This window comes from Nycticebus coucang, chromosome 1 (assembly GCF_027406575.1).
Source record: "Nycticebus coucang isolate mNycCou1 chromosome 1, mNycCou1.pri, whole genome shotgun sequence".
In the NCBI taxonomy this organism is placed as follows: Eukaryota; Metazoa; Chordata; class Mammalia; order Primates; family Lorisidae; genus Nycticebus; species Nycticebus coucang.
This window is the reverse complement of record NC_069780.1, coordinates 160,462,502-160,482,846: the sequence shown is the minus strand read 5'-3', so window position 1 is coordinate 160,482,846 and position 20,345 is coordinate 160,462,502. Positions and strand designations below refer to the sequence as shown.

Below are 20,345 nucleotides of genomic sequence, written 5' to 3'. Positions count from 1 at the left end.
GGATGGGAACTAAGCAGAAGGGGATAAAGAGCAAAGGGCTAAGGACAGAAGAAAGGACACAGGCAGACTATGGCAAGAGGACCTTCCTGTCTGAAGCATATATTTTTATTAGCAAGCGATGGGAAAGGAGTCAGCAGGGTAAAGCAGAAGGAACAGTTTGAAGGAAGAGTTTGGACTAACTGCAGCAAGTGCGAGTCCCTTTGCACCCATAAGCAGAAGTGTGGCAGAATGAGAATGGTATTTTATAAGAGTAATCCGGTGGGAGTACAAAGAATGGACTGGAATCCCTTCACAGAGCAGAGATAACAGAAGGCTTTGGAGTAACCCATGGGTAAGGACATGAAGCCTCATGAGGGAAGTGGTAAATGGGAAAGAGAGGAAAGAAGGAGGCTAAAAAACACTTAAAGCAAGGAAAGACTATTTGTACCTTCCAACAACTAATAGATATCAAAGATAGTCCAAAATTTTCAGTCTGAGAGTCCAGGAAAACAGTGATGATACTATTGCTTGGAATAGGGAAATGACATTAACCACTCTTTTTAAATTGCAAATTCTTTGTATTCAAAGATTATGCTTGTTTTAACTTTTATGCCCAGCCAAACAATTTAGCAACTGTTCCTTGGTGCTGACTTTCAGGGATTATTATGGGGTCTCCAGAAAAGTGTTTGAAAGCTTTGAAACACATAGCCACAGCTTTAAAGTCTGTTGTAGATAAGGTGACAAGCAGAAAGTAGAAAAGGGCCCCATTATTACAGGGCCAAGGGCTTCATTCATGCATTTCCCCATTTGACAAATATTTACGTGTGCCTACCTTATACATCTATTCTTTTTTTTTTTTAAATAAAAAAAATTGTATTTACTTAGAAGCATTCAGAATGTCAACAAAACAGCTGCAACTTTTTTTTTGCAATTACAGAGTGGTATTCAGTTACCAGAACAACAATTATTTTGTATAAGCTGCATCAGAGACAACTGAAGGTGAAAAAACTACCATCCCCATATATAACTAATTTGTGCTGTGCACCAACAAGAACCTGCTTTAAATTTCCATACCAATTTACAACCCCCATACTGTACCAGGCAAGGTTAGTGGCTATTGAAAATACCACCAGGACAGGGCTATCTAAAGACACATTCGGTAGTGTGTTAACTATACAAAAAAAGACACTGTACAGTTTAAAAACAAATCTTACACAGCCTTACATTTCAATTTTTTTCTTTAAAAGGAGTGAGTTGTGTACAGGGGGGTTAAATGCTTTATAGACAAGAAAAAAAGACTGCGCTAGAACCAACTTATTCATCATCATCATCTTCATCTTCTTCATCTTCCTCCTCCTCTTCATCCTCTTCGTCCTCCTCATCTTCCTCCTCTTCCTTCTTTTTCTTGCTTTTTTCAGCCTTGACGACTCCCTTTTTCGCTGCATCAGGCTTTCCTTTAGCTCGGTATGCAGCAATATCCTTTTCGTATTTTTCCTTCAGCTTTGCAGCCTTCTTTTCATAAGGCTGCTTGTCATCCGCAGCAGTGTTACTCCACATCTCCCCCAGCTTCTTTGCAACATCACCAATGGATAGGCCAGGATGTTCTCCTTTGATTTTTGGGCGATACTCAGAACAGAACAAGAAAAAGGCCGAAGGAGGCCTCTTGGGTGCATTGGGATCCTTGAACTTCTTTTTTGTTTCCCCTTTAGGAGGGATATAGGTTTTCATTTCTCTTTCATAACGGGCCTTGTCCGCCTTTGCCGTATCTTCAAATTTTCCTTTCTCTTTAGCAGACATGGTCTTCTGCCTCTCTGAGCACTTCTTAGAAAACTCTGAGAAGTTGACTGAAGCATCTGGGTGCTTCTTCTTGTGCTCCTTCCGACAAGTTTGCACAAAGAATGCACATGATGACATTTTGCCTCTCGGCTTCTTAGGATCTCCTTTGCCCATGTTTAGTTATTTTTCCTCAGCGAGGCACAGAGTCGCCCAGTGCCCGTCCGGCTCTCACTTGCCCCGGCGCTGTCTCTATGGAGCTCAATGTACTGCAATGGCTGTGTCTATACATCTATTCTTGCTTTTTCAGGCCTTGTAGTCTAGTGAAAAGAAGATAGGAAAATGGCATACAGGCAGTCCTCAGGTTACAAATGAGATAGGTTCTATAGGGTTGTTCTTAAGTTGTATTTGTATGTAAGGTGGAACACATACATTTACCTATTAGCTGAAATAGCCTCCATTTTTAAGTGTGAGTCATATGTCAGTTGAATGTTTGTAACTCAGGGATTGGCTGTAAATACAAATAAATGATAAAAAGAGTTCAACACAAGGATAAAAACAACTATGGAGAAAATAAAATGATGTCCTAGAAGTGACTGATGATGCCTCTTTTAGATTGTTCCAGCAGAGAAAATATCTCTGGGAAGTGACAAAGAGGCCTAAGCCAATGGAACAAAGGTTGTTGGGTATTAGGAGCAGCAAGAGCTGAGGCTGCATGAATTTGACATGATAAGGGCTGGGGCATAATGATAAGATATTGACACAAGAGCTAAGAGAGGAAGGCAGGGGCCACCGCTGGAATGCATCAATACAGGAACAAGAAACATAATTTAAACTGGCTTGAGTAATAAGAAAAGTGACTCATTCATGTAGTTTGAAAACCCAGACATGAAGCAAGTTTTAGGACCAACTAAATTCAGTACCTCCAAATTCATTTCCCCAAAGTTTTCTTATCTTTGCCCTCTTTGGTGTATCAGCTTTATTTTCGAGGTTGAGATGAGACAGATGAAGCAGAAAGAATATGTCATCCTATAGGGTTTTTGAAATTAGTTTTTATTTTTCAGATGCCCCCAGAAAGATTTCCTTTGAGCCACATCTTCTTTCTTGAACCATTCATTTCAGAGGAGGATGGAAATATTCTCCATCCAATTATACCAGCTTTTGGAGTTGGCATTGGGTCAGCTTCCCTTGAGGCACATGAGCTTCTTGGGGGAGGAAAGACTACTGAAAAAAAAAAATCAAGGTTTAGTTGGGAAGGAGGAAGGGGAAAAGGCAATTGGGTACATAGTTGGTCATGTTTACTACCTAGGAGATCTTGGTGGCCATCATAAGGAGTTTAGACTTTAGGCTGATTACATAGGAAGCATTGGAGAATTTTAAGCAGTAAAGTAACATGATCTTATTTATGCTTTAAGAAGATTTAATGTTTTGACACTTAATTGAAGGGAGACAAAAGTGGAAGCAGAAAGACCAGTTAGGGAGCTATTTAATAGTCTAAGCAAAAGGTTCTGGGAGCTTGGCCTGTAATGATAGTAAAAGGAGATGGAGAGAAGTGAATGGATTGAGATGGAACTGACAGAACTTGTTGATGGGTTAAATGAGAGGGTAGGAGTTAGGGAAAGGGAGGAGACAAAGACGACCCCTAGGTTTGTGGCTTACATACCTGAGTGGATGATGAAACAATTTACAGACAGAGTGAAGAACTGAGGAGGAGCAGGTTTTGTCAGGGATTACTCAAGATTTCTGTTAGGACTGAAATACCCATTAGGCATCATCAAGTAAAGATGCTGAAGAGGCCGGGGAGAGTCTGACATTCAATGGAGAGGCTCAGATTAAAGACAGAAATTTGGAGCCATCAACATATAGGTGATTAAATGCATCAATGTACAAAGTTATGATTTAATAAAAAATAATTTTAAAAAAACATATAGGTAATATTTAAAACCATGAGACTTGATGGCTTTAGGAGACTTGATGAAATTCCCCTTCTTGAGATAAATAAATAAATAAGTAAATAAACAAATAAATAAAGCCTAGAGAAGCAGAAGGAGGAGTTCCTTCACAGCACAATATTTAGGAGTCAGGCAGAGGAAGGGAAGCCGATCAAAGGAGAACAAGAAAGAACAGGCAGTGAGTTACAAGGGAAACCAAGCACAGACATCCTGGAAGCAGGAAGAGAGCCCATTTATAACAGGCAGTGATGTCCTGGGGCAAACACATCTGAAAGTTGAGTAATACGGGGAATGAGAAGGAACCGCTGGATTTGATAAGGTTAGGGGAGTGGGAAGGTCAGAAGCACAACCACTGTGGCTTCAGAAGAGGAAGTGGAGACAACCATTCAGACAGGATTTAAAAGAGCCAGGAATAGGAAAGAAGTTTCTCCTAAGCCAAAAACAGAATACACTCTTCAGGTGAGTTTTTAATTCTTTTTGATGTTTTTATTTAGAGAAATGTCATGTGATTATTGTTTGCAGCACTGTTGGTGCTTCTATAGATCCCTTTTCATATATGCTTATTCCCTTAAAAAGGATGTAGCCAATTCACATATTACAATTTATGGCAAGGGCTAGGCAAGACTCATTTGAATTCTAAATATTCATACACATTATTTCGATTGCTCTTCAATTGCATTAGCTACTGCTAGGAAGTGTGTGTGTGTGTGTGTGTGTGTGTGTGCGCGCGCGCGTGCGAGAGAGAGAGAGAGGTGTCCAAAGTTGACTTCTACAATTATAAGAGTATAAATACAACATGACTTATATTTGTCTTTTGTTATTAGTATATATTGAGTATTACAAAGTTAATATAATTTTTTCCTTTCTTAAAATGTATACATTTTTGGCACCCTGTGTATACACACACACACACCCATCCATATCTCATTTGCTACATACCCTTAACTTGAATTATATAAAGTCCTGAATCTTCTTTTGCTTCATCTACCCAAAGGTATCTTTGTCAGCCTTTTAAACTTACATTCACCAGAAAATAGAGTAAAGCAGAAGTTGTTTGGGAGTCCTATCCTCCTTATTTCCCCCTCACCTCCTGGCCTCAGCACAATAAAAACTCTGTTCAGAACTTGGCAAACTGCTGCTTTTCCCACATTCGATCAGGGAACACTTAAAGCCATACAGTGTCCCTATCCTGCCAAAAAGCCTATGGGCAGGGATCCCCTCCAGGCGAACACAAAGACACACTGTGCGAGGCAGCTATGGCCAGAGCAGTGGCCACGTATGGATTATCAATAGGCTTTTGACTTGTTTCTGTATGTCATATCGTCAGTACACTCAATGTGATTCAAGCAAGGAAGCAAATCTTATATTCTACACTTAAAGGCTTTGCCTATCCTGTAGTGAAGAAATGTAGTTACTTTTCAGTTTAAACATATTCCTAACAGAAAAATATCATAAAACCTTCTTTCCCACTCCTGGCATAATTCTGCACTTTAAATATGCTGTGTGATTTGATGGACTATCTTCACTCAATTTTAATTGTTCATTTTGAAAATGCTTACTAAAGTTAACTTTAGATTTAAGGATCATCACCCATAAAGGATGCTTCTCACTGAAGCCAGGAACTACAGAAAGCACAGCAAAAAAGACAAAATTAAAAAAAAAAAATAATAAGCATCGGGAACCTTACTGCCAAGGGACATGTCTATAGTAGACTGTCACCTTCTGCCTCTTCCCTCACTTTTCGGTAGAGCTTCCATTTTCTACTCCAAAATAGTTTTTGGAACCAATTTCATGTTGGCCCCAAAGCAGAGTTTCAACAATTCCTTTTCAAAATTGACCTTAGTAAAATGAATCTAAAATGTTTGAGTCAAGTATTTGAGGGGAGCTACATCAAAATTTTCTGTTTTACTGTAGCATGACAAATATATCTGTAAAATGATGTGCCATTCCACTAAGACCCTTTTTTAACCAGTGGTAGTTAAATAATATCTAATAGATATTAACTATTAAAAAAATATATTATTAGAACAAAAGGTCAGATAGTGATCATATGACAGACATTTATTGAGGACCTACTATGCGCACAATTGGAAAGGATAAAATGTGATTTCTGCTTTCAGTGAATGTATAATCTAATTGAGGAGGCAAGAACATAAACACACACAAAGTAAATAATGTAGGATACAGCCTGAGATATAAGTAACTATCAGATGAATGACATTTTGATAAATACCATTATTCATAGATGATGATAATTAGAACCATTTATTCTGTACAAGGCATTCTGCTAAGCACTTAATATACATTATTTAATTTTTAAAGGTAGTATCCCCACTCTATAGGTGGAAATTACCTCTGATTGCCACATTCTGGAGAAAGCGAGAAGAATGGTGTATGGTGAGCAAAGATCTAGCATGAGAAACATGCCAGATGGTGAGCATATGCATTGGTTTGGGGCTAAGAGTCCATTTAGGGGAATAAAGAGAATAAACCTTAGGGCCTGTGTTAGTCTATTCACAACCATATCCCAGTGCCTAGTATAGTGCCTTGTACATAATAGGTGCTCAATAAATAGCCCTCTAGTCTGTGTCTGTGACCCAGATCAAATACCATGGGATAAAGGTAATTAGTGAATTAAAACCACACACATCAATCAGAGAATCAGGAGGGAAAGTACATAAAATAAAACTACACACTATTTAGCCTTGGGACATAGACCCAATACCTCCCAAGTCCCAACTCTTACAGTAAATGATTCAAGTAGGGTGGACATTCTAATGGGTCAGGTCTGGCAGCAATATCAGCTCCGATTTATTGGGGTCTATTTCCCCTGACATGGTGTGTGGTCTACAGGTCCTTCCCCTGGCTACAAAGCCCTGCAAGACTGGCCCTTCTGGCACGCCTGCAACCTCAAATTCTTCTACTGTCCCCTCACACCCTCTCTGCACCTGACGCACAGGCTTCCTTGCTGCTCTTCAAACCCATCTCAGGGCCTATATTCCTGTATTCTTTTTTTTTTTTTAAGACAGAGTCTCAGTCCATTGCCCTGGGTAGGGGACAGTAATGTCATCATAGCATCACTGTAGCCTCAAATTCCTGGGTTCAAGCAATCCTGTAGCTAGCACATGCTATCACACCTGGCTAATTTTTTCTATTTTAGGTAGAGACGGGATTTTACTTTGCTCAGGCTGCTCTTGAACTCCTGACATCAAGTGTTCCTGTCTCTTTGATCTCCCAGAGTGCTAAGATAACAGGCATGAGCCACCGTGCCCAGTCTAGGGCCTGTGTTCTTGATTCCTTCGCTTGGAACGCTCTTCTACAAAATATCTGTAGTTCATTATCGCACTACTTTCAGGTATATAGTAACCACTCTCCCTACACCTTACCACTCTACCCTGCTACTTGGCATTAGATTATTAGATTAGATTACAGATCTATTTGCTCATCTGTTTACCCAAATGCATACCACAGCATGGGTCCAGGACTGCAGAATTCCACCTACTCATCAGATCCCCAGCAACTAGCATGGTGCTTGGCACATCGTAAGTGCTCACACATAACAATTCTAACTCAGGAGTACTTTCTCTAGCTCTGAAATAACTGCTTATTTACCAGGAATTTATTCAAGAAATGATGGACACTGATAAGTGGAGGCTGGAAGTAAGAGGCAGAGTGTCAGGAGCCCAGACCAACCTGTTTACAAAAGATAAGTTTGCGCAGAGAAGTAGAATATGTTAAAACATTTGCCAAAGTATATTCTTTCTTAGGATAGCCCTGACATGTGATGCTTCTGAAATGCTGCCTCGTCTGAACAGGATTTGTGAATTTGCCAAAACAACCAGTTCGTAAGAGTCACTACTAACCAGTTCCGCCTAGTAAATAAGCAACAAATGCCACATATCTGAGTATCAGAAGATCAGCTTGCTGCTGTGTGCAAAGCCAAGCAGATGTATCCACCCAGGTGACAGAAAGGGAGTAAAGGAAATTGAGTAATTTTATTTTCATTATTCCTTTCCCTCACCAAACCCTAGCAAGGACCCTAGATACCTAGAAACCCTAGATACCGTGAAAACTAGTTAAAATATTCTGACTTTGCCTCAAATGTGAATATCCATGGTCCCAGAAGGACACTTGTTATAGGATCTGAAGATATACTTTAGAATCTTTTGTGCAAATTGAGAGATCAGGAAAACAAAGTAATTGATAAATTACTACTTTTGTAATCATAATGGTGCTGACATGTGGTGCTTCTTAGTACTTTTCTTGAAAGTGAGATCTGCAGTAATTTCACAAATATGTATTGCTTATTCTCTATATTTAATGAACTGTTCAATGCTATGTTTGATCAAAAGGAGAATGTTGCCTTCAAACTTCAAGTTAACATTTCATTGGTCAAGTTGTATAAGATACTAGACAGAGAACAATAAGTGCCATGTTCCAGATACTCTTTTAAAAATGTTATGGAAGCAAAAATAATGAAGAGATGTATTCCAGCCTCCAAATGGGAGGGGAAAAAAGTGCTTCATGAATGAGAAGATGTTCAAACTGACCTAGAAAGGTGGATGGAATTTTCACAGGATTGGGTGGTAGAGAGTCTTTATTTGTAGCATTTGCCAATTTTTATGGTGTAAATATTCCCACTATGGCTGATTTCAAGTTAATGATGTGATGTCATCACAGGGCTGCTCCAGCTCCCCATCTGTGAGTAACCATCTGAGCTCTGGATTTGATTTGATTTAATTTAATTTAATTTAACCCAGACTGATATGTCTAGTGTTTGTAATGAGTGAATTCACAGGTACTAAAAGCATCTAAGACAACATCAGAGGGGAAGAGACCCTTCTGTCCTTCCCTCCCAGTCGGATGCTTCTGACAGGTCTACCTAGGATTGACCTTGGCCTATCATCACAGGCCTATCAACTTGTGATTCTGTTTTTTCTTTTTAGCATTGCTGTGGTTAATCTGGGTTCCTTGTATCATATGGAATAGAGGACTCTCTTGCTGCTCAAGTCCTGGTATTGACACCCCTGCTGTTCTCCACAATGAAAAGCAGCTGTGGGTGGCTAGTGGGGAAAGCTGGAGGAATTTCAGAGAAGCTTTGCAGAAGGAAGATGCAGGCCAATTGAGACTCAGCATTTATATTAACTGCTCTTCTCAGTACTCTCTGTCAAAACACCACTGCTGGTGTCTTCTCTAAAAGTCACTGCACCTTTACCTGGCCCTGTCATGCAAAGGACTAGCATGAAAAGCAGGTTGTAGTATCTGTAATTGCAAGTAGATGCCTCAGGACATGTGTAAGCTTGGTGTCAGGAGGATGTCTGTAAAAAACTCAACCAAGCGAGCACCAATGGACAAGAAAGGAATATGCAGAGCTTGAAGTTATTAAGAAACTTCCACATTTGTCCCTGTAAGCCAAAAAAGTGACCTGTGATAAAAGAAGGTCTTTATGATCTCTCATTCCACATTAATTCCTGTTACCTCAAGGCCCACCTATTCTCAAAATACATTTACAGAACAATGTGGCTCCTGCAGATTTATGTAAACCTATGCTTTTTTCGTGACACCAGTTTCTCTTCCAAATTTGTTAAACATAATTTGTCTGTAAGCTGGCTTCTTTAGCATTAAAAAATTTTTGAAACAACCAGCACCAGCCCCATTTCAGGGTTCTTTTTTTTTTCTTCATTTACATTCCCTATCTCATGTAATGTGCTGTATGATTTATTGTTCAAGTATAGAAGAAACTCACTCCCTCATGGAGATGTGGGGAGGTAATGGTGTATGTTGGAAAGGCTCACAGATTTCCGGTTCAGATTACAGTCTTCTTTAGAGCTGCCAAGAGTTATATCAGCTACAAGATAATATAATTGAGTTCAGGAGAAACTACGGATGGGAATGTAGTAAATTCAATGAGCTACAAAAGAAAGGAAATTCCAGCTTAGAATTGTCTCTGCACTCAGGACCAATGGACCTTGTGACCAAGATGACAATCACAGCTGGAAGACCTGCTGGATGATGCCACCCAGTGACAAGCAGGAGGAGGCCTGGCTGCAAGGGCAGCACACGCCTTCCCTGCTTCCTCGAGAATTGACCCCTGAAGCATATTTCAGCCAAAGCCTCAGCTTTCCAGAATGTGTGTGACATTTTAAAAAATCAAGTGCCTCGTGTTGAGGACCAGCTGTGAGCACACAGCGGGGAAGCCCTAGAAGTGGAGCCCTACAGAGAAGATGGTGGCTCTGCCCAGAGCAGGAAAGTACACTGAAGAGTTTCCCCTTCTTGTCTCCTAGTTTTAAGAATCACGTGGCAGGGATGGAGGTGGGAAGGCAAGATGAACGTATGGATTCCCAAGATCTTGACAATATGCAGATTGACTAGGATCCTAGAGTTAAGACTCCATAGATCTGGGTCATGGTCTTGGAGTCTGTATGTTTTATAAATGCCGCCAAGATCTTAATCATCAGGCAAGTTTGGGAAACAGGTGGAGTGGGTCAGAACCTGGCTCTCATTCAAATTTGGGCTTTCCCATGTGATTGCTGGGTAGTCTCCAACAAGGTACTTCCCTTCTCCAGGCCTCAGATCTCTCTTCCATAAATCATAATAATACCCATTTCAGAGAGTTGTGAGGGTAAAATGGGAAAACCCATAAAATGTGCTTATCCATTCAAAGGCAGCAGGCTAGTCTGGGGCACTGCTTCAATGCAGCCGGACTCTGAGCCTGAATTTGAGCCATAGTGCAAGGGCAGATTGGAGAGAGATAACAACTTCCAACTGAATACTCTTTGATAATTGGAATTATAGTGTGACAGAAAGGAAAGGCAGGAAGGCAAAGGTAGGTCTGGAGAGAGCTTTAGGGGTTGAAATCTTAGCAGGAAGAATTTCTAGAATGTGGTCAAGGATAAATAGACTTATAAAAAGACAGGAAGGCCAGGCACAGTGGCTCACACCTATAACCCTAGCACTCTGGGAGGCTGAGACAGTTGGATTTAAGCTCAGGAGTTCGAGACCAGCATGGGCAAGAGTGAGATGCTATCTCTTAAAAAAATAAAAGAAAGAAAAAAATAGCCAGGTATTGTGGTGGGTGCCTACAGTCCCAGCTACTTGGGAGGCTAAGGCAAGAGGATAACTTGAGCCCAAGAATTTGAGGGTGCTGTGAGCTAGGACACCACAGCATTCTACCGAGGGTGACAAAGTGAAAAACACTGTCTCAAAAAAGTAAAATAACATAATATAAAAGGACAGGAAAAGCAACCTTGAAATTTCCAAAGGGAGACATCATTTTCTGAGAATAAACTATTTTTATTCATTTCCTTTTAACCCAAAAGCCAAAGTTTAAAATGTTTTGAACTCATTTTTGTGCGCCTCGTTTATTTAGCATACTTTTTTATTCTGCTAGGTACTACACCCTATGCTTATACCAGAGGTTACAAAGATGAAAGCAGCAATGCCTGCCCCAAGGAACTTACTGGGTACCATTAGCCTCAGGCAAATACAGCCAGGATAGTAGGAGCCGTACCTGGGGCTGCTGGATGGAGACCAATTCTTCTGCCTGAGGGATAAAGCAAAACCTCTCAGAGGAAGTCTTGAAATAAAGATTTCATGACAGTCATAGCACGTCATTGTCATTATCACTATCATAAGCTAACAGTAATAATAACAGCTAGCGTGACGCAGTGCTTATGCTGGTCAGGTACCGTGGAGGCCCTTTGCATGCCTTGTCTCCCATCATTGGATAGGGTACTGCGTGCAGTACTGTGTTCCACTTACTTGTGCCGGCACTGTCCAGTCGGGGGTGCTTCTAACGACATTGTTGCACAACTGGTGAGGCGCTATCCTTGCCAGAACATCAATTCTCCTATTTTTGCTCCTTTCATAATACCCTGTAGACATAAGGAGATTCTCATCCCCTACTCCATTGATACCACGTCTCCAGAGTCCCTTACTGCCCACATGCAGCCTGCACAGGGAGGGCCTGAATTGTAAGGGTCATGCAGAAGGTTGTGACAACAGGCTGTCTTCCTATGTGCAAGGAAGCCCTCAAAGTCTAATGTAAACACATTGTTGAATTCTCTGTGGGAAAAGACATGCCCCTGCTGTCAAGGTAGAGGCTAGCAATGATAACAATGGCAACAAAACAACAAGGATAAGAATATCTAACATTTACAAACCACCAAAATATATAATTTATTGTAAACTAAATTATTTGCATATGCTAACTGATTTAAAACTTCTATGTATAGATGCTATTACTGTCCCCATTTTCCAGATCGAGACACTGAGGTCTAGAAGCATATTTCAGTTGGGAAATTGAGTACAAAGTTGGGTGTAAGGAAGGAGGGCTCAATTGCAGTTAGTTTTGGCAAGTCCACCATGAGAAGCTCCAGCTCAGAGCACGACAAATCAGTAGTTCCCCAGTATCTACAGAATCAAGACTAAGTTCTTTGACTAAGATCCTCCCCAGTGTGTACCACTTGTCCCCCGCGTGACACATGCCTGCTTAGTCCTGCTCCATCCACTCCCAGCAGATTACAGCTCTTTATGTCCCCAGGTGCATCTTACCTCTGCCTTTGAGCTGTGATTTCCTTGACCTCCAATGCACTTGCCCTTCCTCTGCATCACCTGTTTGTCCCAATTTTACCTTGTCCAGATGTTTTAAGGGCTCCTCCGTTGTTCCTTTAGTGCTTGACCTCTTCCTGCCTGGAAGACTGTGAGCGCTCTGAGGGCTGCAGCTAGTTCATTTGACAATCTAACCCTATAAAAGCCCCTAAAAGTGTTTATTGATTTGTTACAAATAGTTAACAAAAGGGATCCTTGTAGAGCATATCTGAGACCACAGTGTGTGATAGTTTCATTAATTCTGATTACAGGTGGAGTTGTGACTCGTTGCTTATTGTCTTCCTTTGTTTTTCCCTTACTGCTCAGCACTGCTAGACGTTAGGGACATGGCTCTGACAGGAATTAAAATTGACGGCTAAGCGTGACACCCCCATTTGCTAAGACAGCACAGTTTTGTTCATCATGCTTTGCTTTTGTAACCAGCACCCAGTTGGCCCTGGCGTAAACCTGTGATCTTCCCACGAGGATGCCATTTGCTCCTTTTATGTCTTAATTCATTACATATTGTTCAGAGTATTAGCTGACTAAGACTTTTTGCTTCATGAATATGTCACAAATATACCATGAAGGGGAAAGCACCACATGAGTGTTTGCAAAAACAGCAAAATTCTGGTTGTGAAGAGTCAAGGGGGGGCGCCAGCTCTTCACATGTTTCCAGGTCTGAGGTTTGGCTCTGCAGTCTGCTTGGGGTCTCATAGCTGACATCCACTTCATCTGTTATTTTGGAAGAACTTGTCAACTTTACTGCTGATCAACTTTACAGTTTTCCAGGTCTGGAAACTGTTATCTACTAGTTTTCACAGAGTCAAGCCAAAAATTGAAGACAAACTTGCTGAATAACTTTGACCAAAATAACACATGTGCTATCCTATGATTAACTCATGTTTGAAGCCACATTATTGAGGTATGATTGACATATTAAAGGGCTGTACGCAGTTATTGTATACACCTTTGTGAGTTTGGAGCTAAGTTTTGCGAAATTATCACCATAATTTTTTTTTTTTTGAGACAGAGCCTCAAGCTATGGCCCTGAGTAGAGTGCCATGGCATCAAAGCTCACAGCAACCTCCAACTCCTGGGCTTAAGCAATTCTCTTGCCTCAGCCTCCCGAGTAGCTTGGACTACAGGCGCCCATCACAATGTTTGGCTATTTTTTTGTTGCAGTTTGGCCAGGGCTGGGTTTGAACCCGCCACCCTCGGTATATGGGACCAGTGCCCTACTCATTGAGCTATAGGTGCCATCCCTATCACCATAATTTTGTCATAAACCTCTTACCACCTCCGAAAGTTTCCTCCCACTCTCTTAATTTATTGTTATTTTAACTTAATTTTTCTCTACCTTTGAGTTATAAGAACTTTCTCAAGTAGTGTATATTTCTTGGTGAAACAAGTCCTTCACAGCTGGGAGTCTTAGAAACTTCCTGAACCTTGATCAAAAGTCGTGTTCTAGTGCTCAACTTTGAGCAAGAGGTAGTGAAGAAGTCAGTGTTCTCTGATTTGTAGCAAAGATGAATGAGGGTGGTGGGGTTTGTTTGAATAGGAATAATAAAGATTTAGGGGATCAAAGTAGCAAGTATACCTAAGGAGATTGTTATAAAATTCAATTTTGCTTTCTGATCACTTGAAAATCAATGTGTAACACATAATAAATTTTAGGAGAGTAAATGATCTGCAGATGAAGATAATAGTAAAATTTAGAGACAGAATAAAAAGAAACACTTTCAAAGCTGATAGATCCTTCAATTCCCAAAGCTTAACTTCACTTGGGAAAATAATTTCAATGATATGTCCACACTGAAGAAAACCTACAAAGGTTAGAGTTCTCAATGTTTAATTGAGAACAGTAGGCCCAATGACTGCTCACTGTAGTTCAATGACTGGGAAAAGATAAAGAGAAGGTACATGGAAAAGTGTCTCTAGAGCAGGTGGACCAGACTCACCTGGCTCCAGAACTCGGAGAGTGGCGAATGAATCAGCTCACTGCCCATCCCTCTTCATTTTCTTTCTCTTCCTTGTTTTTTATCAAAAACAGATTTTTTTGGCCTTTTTCCTATGGGTTTCTATTAAGGACTGAAACAAACATATCAGTGATCTAGAGGATTAGAAAAACAAATTCCCTTCCTCCTACTGTACTCTCAGAACACGGAACACTTCTGTGATCTGGTCACCAACAGTTGGTGGGGATTTCTCTCAGCAGCCACCAGTTCTCTGGCAGATTCTTCAGTGGGATACCAGTGGGTGTCCTCTAATTCAAATCAGTTTTGAAACTATCTGGAAATAACATCAGACCCCACAGGTGGAGAGCTCAGTCATGAGATACTGCCCCCACTTCAGATACCAATTAAAAGTAAGAAATTAGCTTGGCGCCCGTAGGTCAGTGGTTAGGGCACCGGCCATGTACGCTGGGGCTGGCAGGTTCAAACCTGGCCCGGGCCTGTTAAATAACAAGAACAACTACAACAACAACAAAACAGCCAGGCATTGTGGCGGGCACCTGTAGTCCCAACTACTTGGGAGGCTGAAGCAAGAGAATTGCTTAAGCCCAAGAATTTGAGGTTGCTGTGAGCTGTGACACCATGGCACTCTACCAAGGGTGACATAGTAAGACTCTGTCTCAAAAACAAAACCAAAAAGTAAATAAAAAGAAGTAATAGATCATCACCTATAATTCTGACAATTGCCTCTAAATTGGAGTACCCACAACCCTCTCCCAGGGCTTTATAATTGGCTATGATGGCTTACTTATGTTTACAAAGGATACATATGAAAAGATGGAGAGGGCAAGGTATGGGCACACCATCCACCCAGCATCCCCATGGGTGCAATTCTCCAGGTTCTTTCCAAACCCAGTCCTTTTGGGTTTTTATGGAGGCATCACTACATATGCGTGATTAATAAATCATTGGCCATTGGTGATCAACTTATCCTTTAGTCACTCTCCCCTCCTTAGAGGTTGGGGTGTGTGCAGCTGAACAGTCCCAACCCCCTGGTGAAGCCTTGGTCTTTCCACCAGCCCCCATCCTGAGTCAGCTCATTAGCATATAGAGAAACCCTTACCACTGTGGAGATACCAAAGCTTGTAGGAATTATGTCAGGAAACACAGGACCAAAAACAGTAGAACTTCTATAAGTTGACCACTCAAGGGACTGTAATAAACTGGTCAGCATACAGAGGAACTAGGCCTGTTGTACTTATATGTACATGTGGGGCATGTCCAGTCTATGAAAATTAGGTCAACTTGAGGTGGTCAACTATGGAGGTTCTACTAAATATATTTTACAATATTTCAAGTAGCTTTACCTTTAAGGTAAAACTCAGAGTTTGTTGTGGGCCTGGTCTGCAATGACCCATTAAGAAACCCAGAGTTAACATGATCTGACATGGGGCATCCTGGAGAAACACCTTTCTCCACCAAGCCCAGACAACAGTCTCATACTGTTTGCAGCTGAGATGTTTGCAGAGCAACCCAGTGGAATAATTCAAGGTAGAGTGGCAACTACATTGATCATTTCCCATTCTTTCTTGTTTTTAATGCAATCTACTACCAATGTCAATCAAATTATAACTACTTTTACAAGAGATGAATTATTGCCCATAATATGTCATAAAGTTCTGTGTCTCTCTTGTCCTAGTATTCCTCATTCCCCTCATTCCTTCTCTACTCCTGGGATAGTTCACATGTTTATTTCTAAAAATAAATTTTTTTGACTGATGTGTTTTTCATACTGTTTTTAAGAAAAAATTTATAGTCCTTGTTTTTACAAGCAAGACTCAAGTTTAGATTCAAAATGATAAAGGAGGGCACTTTTTTGCTTTTAAATTGTTTCCTACTGAGTCTAGGCTTGAGACCAGATGTGACTAAGACTAGAAGGTTTTCATTTGCTATGACTTTTATGTGTTCCTTTTAGGGGGTAGGTACAATTTTAATTTAAAGTAGGGGTATTATTATGAGGGAACAGGTCATACTTTCTCATTGAAAATGATGCCATAATAGGTCAGATCAGATGGTTTTGTCACAGATGACTGATGGCTTTCTTCTCTTTTCATTCCAGCCACCCCAGCTCTTCTTGGCAGAGAATCCCAGAGTCTGCAAAGAGTTAATCCAGCCCTAGGGACAAGTAAGAATTTCAGTCCTTTGGCTTCCTTCAGCAAAATTTTCCATGCTTAATCAAGCTACTGCCCTTTCTATATTTGGGGGCTGGGGGGATATTGATAACTGGAAGAGTGACTGAATTGAAATTTTATAAGCAAGCAAAAAAACTCCATATTTTTTCAGGATTTATTTTTTAACTTCCCTGTAAGGCTGTTTCCTTATATTTTGCCTAAACTTAGAGATTAAGCAAGGCCAGATTAATGAAGGAGAAAAAAATGAGGAAATAATTTATTGTGGATCAATAATTATTCATTGAATTTAAGAAAATCTTGTTTTTACACAAATTCTAGTTTAAATTATTATCTTGGAATATTTATCTAGTGATTTAATTGATAGATTAATCTTGTCTCATCAACCTTAGATAAGCCACCAAATTGCCTTAGGCATCAAAATTTTGCCTTTGTGGAAGCTCTGTATTCTTCTTTTTTAAAAATTAAATCATAAACACATCAATCATGTATACATTAATGCATTTATGGGGTACAATATGCTGATTTCATATAGAATTAGGAACGCTTACATAGCACTGATATATACCTCATCTCGTTTACTTAATTACTGTGTTAAGACATTTATACTCTATACTTAATAGATCCAACATGTACCCTTTTAAAAATGGCTTTACACTTTCCCTTCTCCCTTGACAATCTCCTCTTCACCCACAAGGCTGAACACAAAAATTAGCTCTGTGGAGAAGCTTGTCTAAATTCTCTAGGCCCAGATTGTTTCTCTGCCCTGTGTTCTTTCATGAAACTCTGTCACCCCATGATAGCATTTACTTCCTATTTAGTATATGTCAGCACTGAGCATAGAACTTACTGGATTGTGTGGGCTGCATAGATGAATTAATTGTATTGAACTCTAAAGCAAAGCCTATATTTTATGCTTCTTGTGAATACTTCACATCACCTGAAAAATCCTCATCACATAAGAGGTGCCTTTCTAATTAAATTCTAGGTCTGGGTTTTCTTCACTGGTGGAAGTACCGTACGTACGCTAGAGTCCACATTATGCAGTCAAAGAAGGGAAGACAGTGGACCTAGTAAGTTTAAGCTGCTGCCCTTTTTGTTGGTAATTCTGAGGTCATGAAACCATAATTTGGATTTTATGACTAAATTGCAGAGTAGGTTTCTAATGTAGATTTAAGCATCATTTCCTCGGAGGTTACCATAAAGCAGAGTTGGTACTGTTTTCACGTCATGCACTTGTCAGTTGTGCCAGACCACAAACTCTTTACAACTCTCCTGTTTCAGAAACATCTGACATGTTAATCTGCTCCCTGATTATCACAAGGGTTGTAAAAGAGGTGGGGGTTTAGTTATGTTTGGGTTATCCCAGCCAGTGTATTCCACAGCCTTCCTTCACTCAACAGAAGTTGTTGAGTGTTGTTACTTTCTCCTGTTGTTACTTTCTCCTGTTGTTACTTTCTGTGAGGAAATGAGAAGGAATCCACTGAGGGTGTGTTGCTAATGGTGCTGGTGTGTGCTTCCTGTTGGAACCATCTTCACAAGCAAACATAATCTGTTACTCTCAGCTTTCCCCCAAAGGGGTCGAATGATTTCTCCAAGCCATTTCCTTTGTGCCTGGTTGGGATGTGGCTCCTAGGTGTGGAGGAGGTGCTGAATGATTTCCCAGCAGTCATAGCAGTCTGGCATACATTGATGCCTTGTCTTTGTGTAGGTAAGAAGACTAGCTAGTTATCATTCATATGTAGTAAATTACACAGACACTGACCTCCCCTACCCTTCAACTTCTTATCAAAAGTCTCCTGCTCTCTGTCCTGGGAATAGTTGTCTGAGTGTCCATGTCAGTGCCTGTGTCTGTGTCAGTGAGTGCATGCTTGGACACGTGTCCACCTTTAGCATCATGAGTATCCCATCCAGATTTGACAGACCATCCCATCCAGATGTGACAGACCCAAGTGCTCACATCGCCTCACTGTGTCACTGTGTCAATGGAAGAGAACCCAAACTCTGTAAAATAATTTAAAGAGGTTTATTTCTGACTGACCTCGTGCAACCCTGACCTGAAGAGCCACGCCCTGTAAGCCTTAAGTAAGTGGTCCTGCCATAGTCCGGTTACACTTTGGTTTTATACTCTTCAGGGAGACAGGAATTACACATAAAATCATAAATCAATACGTGGAAAGCATGCATTGGTTTGACAGAAAAGGCAGGGAATCTGGGGTGGGGTTGGAGGGGTGGAGTGCTTACAGATTATAAGTCGGTTTAAAAATTCTTTGATTTGCAATTGGTTAAAGAAATGAAACTTTGTCTAAAAGCTTGGAATGTTTTAACTTAAGAAAGTCCATTAATAAGAGACAACTCACTGAGCATGAGTGAAGACTCAAGTGTTCCGTATGTTTTAACCTTTGTCTTACATGACCTTCGGCCTGTTAATGATTTTGTGTCTTATTGTTGCAAAGAATAACTCTGAAAGGGTCGGGACATAACTAGGTGTGTCTGAGGTCCCTTTTCCTCACAGCCAGCAACTCAACTTTAAGGTTTTGCTGGCATCTCCTTGGCCGAGAGGGTATCTATTCAGTTAGTTGAGGGGCTTAAGATTTTATTTTAATTTACAGTTGTCATTGTATCACAAATACTCAACTCTGCTTAGTACCCAACATTTATCTCTGCACCTGGAAGGAGAAAGAGTGAGATATTGTCCTGACATCAAAAGGCTGTCATTATAGACATAACTTTACATGTGTGTTCTAGCTTGAGAACACACAATTATAATCTACATATTTCCTCTTGTGTACTTTTCTAAATTCTCAGATTCTAAACAAAACCCCCATGAAAGAAAAATAAAATAAAAATCCTATCAGGACAAATCCTAGCCAGAACTGACTGAACATAAGTGAAACAAATGCCACCTCCCTCTCTCAACCACTTTTCCTTTATACTTGGCCTATGGCAATAAGCTTTTAGTAACTGTCTCTTTCCTCGCACCCCCTGCCCCATCACTCCTTCCTTGGATCCACCTTCCTATGGCAATAATAATGTTCCTATGCTCTGAGTAAGACTAAATATCTTTGGTGCTCTCTCCACTACCTAAATGTTAAACTGCAAGCCTGTCCCAAGACATTGAAAACCCACAAACCCAGCTTGTAAGTTCAGACCACTTACCACTCCCTAGACACACTGCATTTTCCCTCCTCTGAGGTATTGCTCATGTCATCAAATCTTCCAGAACTATCCTCCCTTCCACCCCAGCCTGTGTTCTATAAATAAATATAAATCCTGATCTGCTCACACATTAAGGTTCAACCAAAACACTGTCAGCTTTGGCCTGAAGCAATTTCTCCCTTCTCCCTGCTTGTCTATGGGACAGAACATTATATTTCATAGCATATGTATATTAGTCTGCTAGGATGGCCACAACAAAGTAATACAGACTGGGCGTCTTAAACAATAATTTTGTCAAAGTTCTGGAGGCTACAAGTCCAAGATCAGGGAATTGGCAATGTTGGTTTCTTGTGAAGCTTCTCTCTGCAACTTACACGTGGCCATAGATGGCTGTCTCCTCCCTGTATCTTCACATAGTCTTCCCCCTTTTCCTGTGTCTGAATCCCTTCTTCTTGTGAGGACCACTAATCATATTGCATTAAGAATTACCCTAATGACTCCATTTTACTTAATTACCTCTTTAAAGACTCTTCCTCCAAATATGGTAACCTTTTGAGGTACTGGGGGTCAGGACTTCAACATATGAAATCAGGGGGTGATACAATTCAGCTCATAACCCCACTCATAAGGAACATACTACATGCTGTTTTGGAGTCTATTATTTGCATATATGTTTTACCTCTGTATCTGGATTATGAGTAGCTATGTCTTGGACATAATTCACAGTACCTAAAATGATTCCTTCAGCA

General features: G+C 40.5%; 1 protein-coding gene across 12 annotated transcripts in view; it reads left to right on the top strand.

Moving 5' to 3' along the window:
* The window catches only part of GHR (growth hormone receptor), a 302,031-nt gene that overhangs the window by 193,516 nt on the left and 88,170 nt on the right, over window positions 1-20,345 (top strand). For 9 of the 12 annotated variants that reach the window (XM_053591481.1, XM_053591489.1, XM_053591499.1 and 6 more), the window contains one exon: window positions 16,368-16,433. The exons of the other annotated variants lie outside the window; for them this stretch is intronic. In XM_053591481.1, coding sequence (XP_053447456.1) covers window positions 16,368-16,433 — 66 coding nt within the window. The remainder of the gene's footprint in view (window positions 1-16,367; window positions 16,434-20,345) is intronic. 12 annotated transcript variants of the gene reach the window in all.